This window comes from Opisthocomus hoazin, chromosome 2, assembly GCF_030867145.1.
Source record: "Opisthocomus hoazin isolate bOpiHoa1 chromosome 2, bOpiHoa1.hap1, whole genome shotgun sequence".
Lineage (NCBI taxonomy): Eukaryota > Metazoa > Chordata > Aves > Opisthocomiformes > Opisthocomidae > Opisthocomus > Opisthocomus hoazin.
Genome location: NC_134415.1, coordinates 79,219,253 through 79,225,853, shown reverse-complemented (window position 1 = coordinate 79,225,853; position 6,601 = coordinate 79,219,253). Strand labels below are relative to the sequence as shown.

General features: G+C 42.2%; 1 protein-coding gene across 1 annotated transcript in view; it reads right to left on the bottom strand.

Moving 5' to 3' along the window:
* Positions 1 to 6,601, bottom strand: part of AK9 (adenylate kinase 9) — a 79,974-nt gene that overhangs the window by 26,310 nt on the left and 47,063 nt on the right. The window contains exons 21-22 of the mRNA XM_075414232.1: positions 4,838 to 5,044; positions 3,742 to 3,860 (exon numbers count right to left, since the gene is read on the bottom strand). Of these exons, the coding sequence (XP_075270347.1) occupies positions 3,742 to 3,860; positions 4,838 to 5,044 (326 nt within the window). The remainder of the gene's footprint in view (positions 1 to 3,741; positions 3,861 to 4,837; positions 5,045 to 6,601) is intronic.

The window sequence follows — 6,601 nt, the reverse complement described above, 5'->3', positions numbered from 1 at the left end:
CTGAAAATATTATGAAAATTTTCAAAACCTATTTGAATTCAGTAGTTCACTTAGATTAAGTAGATCAAGCAGATGAGATTAAGTAATGTCAAATACATCAACTGAGCACTGAATGAGAATGGTATTCTCCAAGGAAGGCCAAAGCCCACCTGGAATTGAAGCTGGCAAGGGATGTCAAAAACAACAAGAAGGGCTTCTTCAACTACATCAGCAGCAAAAGGAAGGCTAGGGACAATGTGGAGCCGCTGCTGAATGAGCTGGGTGTCCTGGTGACGGAGGATGCGGAGAAGGCACAGCTACTGAATGCCTTCTTTGCTTCAGTCTTCAGTGCCAAGGCAGGCCCTCAGGAATCCCAGGCCCCGGAGGTAAGAGAAGAAGCCTACAGAGAGGATGACTTTCCCTTGGTCGAGGAGGACTGTGTGAGGGATTGCTTAAGCGATCTGGACGTCCACAAATCCATGGGCCCCAATGGAATGCACCCACGAGTGCTGAGGGAGCTGGCGGATGTCATTGCTGAGCCACTCTCCATCATCTTTGAGAGGTTCTGGAGGACAGGAGACGTGCCCAAGGACTGGAGAAAGGCCAATGTCACTCCAATCTTCAAAAAGGGCAAGAAGGAGGACCCAGGGAACTACAGGCCGGTCAGCCTCACCTCCATCCCGGGAAAGGTGATGGAGCAGCTTATCCTGGAGGCCATCATCAAGCAAGTGGAGGAAAAGAAGGTTATCAGGAGTAGTCAGCATGGATTCACCAAGGGGAAATCATGCCTGACCAATCTGATAGCTTTCTACGATGACATGACTGGCTGGGTAGATGAAGGGAGAGCCATGGATATTGTCTACCTAGACTTCAGCAAGGCTTTCGACACAGTCTCCCATAATATCCTCCAAGGGAAGCTGAGGAAGTATGGGCTGGATGAGCGGTCGGTGAAGTGGATTGAGAACTGGCTGAATGGAAGAACTCAGAGGGTTGTCGTCAGCGGCGCTGAGTCTAGTTGGAGGCTGGTAACTAGTGGTATCCCTCAGGGGTCAGTACATGGCCCAGCCTTGTTTAACTTCTTCATCAACGACCTGGATGAAGAGTTAGAATGCACCCTCAGCAAGTTTGCTGATGACACCAAACTGGGAGGTGTGGTAGATACACCGGAAGGCTGTGCTGCCATTCAGCGTGACCTGGACAGGCTGGAGAGTTGGGCAGAGAGGAACCTAATGAGGTTCAACACAGGCAAATGCAGGGTCCTGCACCTGGGGAGGAACAACCCCATGCATCAGTACAGGCTTGGGGTGGACCTGCTGGAGAGCAGCTCTGCGGAGAGGGACCTGGGTGTCCTGGTGGACGACAGGTTAACCATGAGCCAGCAGTGTGCCCTGGCTGCCAAGAAAGCCAATGGGATCCTGGGGTGCATTAGGAGGAGTGTGGCCAGCAGGTCGAGGGAGGTTCTCCTTCCCCTCTACACTGCCCTGGTGAGGCCTCATCTGGAGTACTCTGTCCAGTTCTGGGCTCCCCAGCTCAAGAAAGATGAGGAGCTACTGGAGAGAGTCCAGCGGAGGGTTACAAGGATGGTGAGGGGACTGGAGCATCTCTCCTACGAGGAGAGGCTGAGGGAGCTGGGCTTGTTCAGCCTGAAGAAGAGAAGGCTGCGAGGGGACCTAATAAATGCTTACAAATATCTGAAGGGTGGGTGTCAGGAGGATGGGGCCAAGCTCTTTTCAGTGGTGCCCAGTGACAGGGCAAGGGGCAATGGGCACAAACTGAAGCACAGGAAGTTCCGTCGGAACATGAGGAAGAATTTCTTCCCTCTGAGGGTGACGGAGCACTGGAACAGGCTGCCCAGGGAGGTTGTGGAGTCTCCTTCTCTGGAGATATTCAAGACCCGCCTGGACAAGGTCCTGTGCAGCCTGCTGTAGGTGACCCTGCTTCGGCAGGAGGGTTGGACTAGATGACCCACAGAGGTCCCTTCCAACCCCTACTATTCTGTGATTCTGTGATTCTGTAATACATATCTATGAAAATGCACACTTTTTAGATTCAGAGTCAGAAAACACAGTCTAGTGAGACAATTATTGAGAAATGAATGATCATTTTAAATTGAAGACCAAAATTAGGCTAGAAGTGTCTATGATAAAATATTTTCCTGCTGTGTTCTGGAAACTCACTTTCTGTTGCTTCTAAATGTGCAGAAGTAGACCTCTTCAGAAAAGGTAAGGAGTGCTGGTGTTATGAAGTCAGATTACTTATAAAAAAAAATTAATTTCTAAAAAATCTTGTTTGATAGTGCTCCAGCACAGTATATGGATATCCTGTACTGTTGAATTTGGGGAAGGGCATCTTCCAGTATAGGATGAAAATAAAAGAAAGGTAGAGCTAGACCTTTAATTTCATTAAAGTGGGTGTTTGAAAACTTTCAATAGCTGAGATGAAACAGAGGATTGCACATTAGGACTCTGCATCTACTGATGCTTACATGATGACTCACAGAATCACTGTTGGTTGACAGAAATAAAGTTCACATTTGTTTCTTTAATAAAACCCCTCTTTGCCATCTGGCAAAACTAGGTACATTCATTCTTTTTATTAGCATGAGGTATATGACATGGACAGCGACATCGAGTGTGCCCTCAGCAAGTTTGCAGATGACACCAAGCTGAGTGGTACGGTCGAGACACCAGAAGGATGGGATGCCATTTAGAGGGACCTGGACAAGCTGGAGAGGTGGGCCTGTGTGAACCTCATGAGGTTCAACAAGGCCAAGTGCAAGGTCCTACACCTGGGTCGGGGTAATCCCCGGTACCAGTACAGGCTGGGGGATGAAAGGATCGAGAGCAGCCCTGCTGAGAGGGACTTGGGGGTACTGATAGACGAAAGGCTGGACATGAGCTGGCAATGTGCACTGGCAGCCCAGAGGGCCAACCGTGTCCTGGGCTGCATCAAGAGAAGCGTGGCCAGCAGGTCGAGAGAGGTGATTCTGCCCCTCTACTCTGCTCTCGTGAGACCGCACCTGGAGTACTGCATTCAGCTCTGGAGCCCTCAGCACAAGAAAGACATGGAACTGTTGGAGCAGGTCCAAAGGAGGGCTACAAAAATGATCCGAGGGCTGGAGCACCTCTCCTGTGAGGACAGACTGAGATAGTTGGGCTTGTTCAGCCTGGAGAAGAGAAGACTGCGCGGAGACCTGATTGCAGCCTTTCAGTACTTAAAGGGAGCCTATAGGAAAGATGGGGACAATCTTTTTAGTAGAGACAGCAGTGACAGGACGAGGGGTAATGGTTTTAAACTAAAACAGGGTAGGTTTAGGCTGGATATAAGGAAGAAATTCTTTACAGTGAGGGTGGTGAAACACTGGAACGGGTTGCCCAGAGAGGTAGTGGAGGCCCCATCCCTGGAAACATTCAAGACCAGGTTGGACAGGACTCTGAGCAACCTGATCTAGTTAGTGGTGTCCCTGCTCGCTGCGGGGGGGGTTGGACTAGATGACATCTAGGGGTCCCTTCCAACCCAAAACTTTCTATGATTCTATGATTCTATGATTTATGCTTCTTGCTGGAGTAAAACTACTATCAGCCAGAACATAGGAATACAATGAAAGTGCTCTTGGAGCATATGCTGGTACTTATTCTGTAAGTAGGTTGAAACTGAATCATACAAAATCAGCTGTAATATCTGATTTCTCTGGGGTTGTGTTCAAACTGAAAATAAATAAGTTAAAATAAAAGCATAAATGGACAAAGCCAGCATGCTTACTTCTTCATCTTCGTTTTCCTCTTCTTCAACTTCTTCATCTTCCTCTTCAGCAGCCAGATCTTCTGCTTCCTCATCTAAGTCTTCAGCAGATAATTCCCAACCATGATATTTAAAAGGTTCTGAAAAGGTTAATATTTTTTTCTGTTCCAATATTTTTCATTTGTCTGTGCCAAATGAATGTATTCTCTTTGTCCATAAAAGTAAGCACATATGTGAAAGTAAATCATGCCAATTGTATATTGCATTTCTCATATTCATAGAATAAAATGTACTCCCTGGATGCAGGAATTAATATATTGCTTCCTCCAAAAATGGGAATTCTACTGGTTATTTTTTGGTTGAAGTAAATTGGCATTTTCATTGGGAACTTGTAGTACAGAAGTATTATACAAGCACATGCAGATAGTGCCATTACTGTTTGCAACAGTTTTTTTCCCATTGTTCATTAGAGAAAATAATCAGTCAAACTTTATTTGATTATAAAGCTAGCATAATAGATATTTGGGCTGTTAAAATGCTTGCATTGTAGTAATGATAGGAAAAATGTAGTATTAATATTACTTATGAAATACTCAAAATTGTTAGAGATTTGAGCACACAAGTGAAGAAATGTAATTTGCCAAAATATATCAATACTGTAAAAATCCAGTCTTGAAACACAATCTATGCAGGTGGGTAGATTAGATTATTACAAACCCTGAAAGTCTCATTGACTTAAATGAATATTGTGCATTAGTGAACCTTTGTTACCTGTCCATTTCTCAAACCAGTATCCTGACATGAAGAGAAAAAGGAAGTAACTGGGGAAATGTGCCATCAGAATGTTTAGGGAGCTTTTATGTATAGTCAAATAGCTTATTTGTATAGTCAAATATATATTTTTCAAATATATATATATATTCCCCACTCTTCCTATGTCTTAAAAGCTGTTAGTGCACTTTTCGGCTCACCCACAGAACACAGCATATCCTGTTCCCACTTTGTGTGAGTAATATAGAAATGAGTATAACCTCCCCCCCCAGTATATTCATCACAGAAGCTCTTCAAAATCCCTCTTGGCAGGTGAAGTGTAAATCACGTAAACAGTATTACTTACTTTCCATAACCAGCACAGTTTGATTAAGCAGACTTTCTGGAGTTTGCTCAGCAATCTCTAAAACAACAACCTGAACTAGAGATGACTGCTTGATTTCTGACTCCACTGTTTGCCAGTCATGCATGAAAAGGTCAATCTTCCTTTTAATTATTTCCATTTCTGGTACATCTGGAAAACCATCCTCTGCAAACTCAGGTAGTATTATTTCTGAAAATCAAATAGCAAATAGAAGGCAATGATCCTCTAAAATGTTTTGCATTTAAAAATTATCATTATGCTTTAGGATTTTTTTTATTTTCCTCAAATATGGTGGCATATTTTTTTAATGCTGCTGCCTTCCCCCCTCCCATAATTATGTATTATTATATTACTAGTTTACAAAGACACTTTTAAAATACCAAATTAATTATGTTGATATAGTATCTACCGATGCTTCTCCAGGAGAATAAACAAGGTCAAATTACTTAACGAAATTTGCGTATGGTTATTTAAATCAGCACACAAATTAATATAATGACTCCTTCTGCAAAAAAATATAAGGAATATATATTAATTTTAAAATTATGATTTAATGATGAATAGTTTTTGACAGACTATCCATATGGTCATGCCTCATATGGAACGTGCCAGTATAGGAAGAAATAAAGAGTAGGAAAACTAGCACACACTGCAAAAAAGCGACTTCACGTTCTGACCTGGTTCAGGTTCAGTTACTGAAGCTGTTGTGGGGTGTTCAGGTTGCATGTTAGGTATCTGTTCTTCTTCAGGTGGAGTATGTTCTCTTTACGAGAACAGAAATATAGTGCATACTACTAGGTGTTTTTTCTCTTCAGCATAAGATCTCAATATACAGATGTTAATGACTTAAACATTCACTTACTCAAACAGGCACACAGATAGATAAAGATCAACATGACAAAATTGCAGAGAAAATAGAAGATTCAGGGGAGAAAGGAAAAAGAAGGGACTAAACAGAGAAGTCCAAGTCAGTGTAAATATCAGGGAGATGAGGTGGTATTGAAGACTGAAATCCTAAATTGATAAAAGCAAAGCAGTGAGCTGAAACACTAAAGCATGCAATAGAAGAGTTCTTAAACAAATCACAACTCATGCCTCTAATCATAACTAACAAATGAGGCAAGACAGGCACACAGAGATTATGATCCACCTTTTAAAGGTGATCTGTAATGGGAATGTCTCAATTGCTGGATACGTAATGTTTAATCTTTGCAGAGATGCTGAACACACTTTTGCCAGTTATATGAAACAGCAACTGTGGGTGTTACAGCTTGAAATTTAAATCTATTTGTTCAGAGAACTGGAATACTTCCATTTCACAACCAAGTCCCCAACAGAATTGAAGGAGGGAATTAATTTCTTCTGACTTTCAAGCCTCATTTGTGTGATTTAACCACTAAACCAGGCCTCTTAAGAGTTATGAATGCATCTTTGCAAGGTTATCTGTTATATATTCAGAGACAATTTGGTCATACGTGTGTAATGAAAAATCAAAGTTTACAGCAGATAATGGCATAAATTATGCAGTATATATGCATTAAAAATATACTGAATGTCATAAAGGAATTGGTACCAATTTAAAAGAAAAGCTATTTTTCTCACCAACGGTAATGATTTTAAAAACTCAAACAAAATAATATTTGAAACATCTATTTGTACTTCTTCAATCTTAAAAGTTGTTTTCAAATACTAAGAATTTCCATTTAGTAGAAGTTACCTGTTGAGACATTTTGGCTCTTCCCTGTG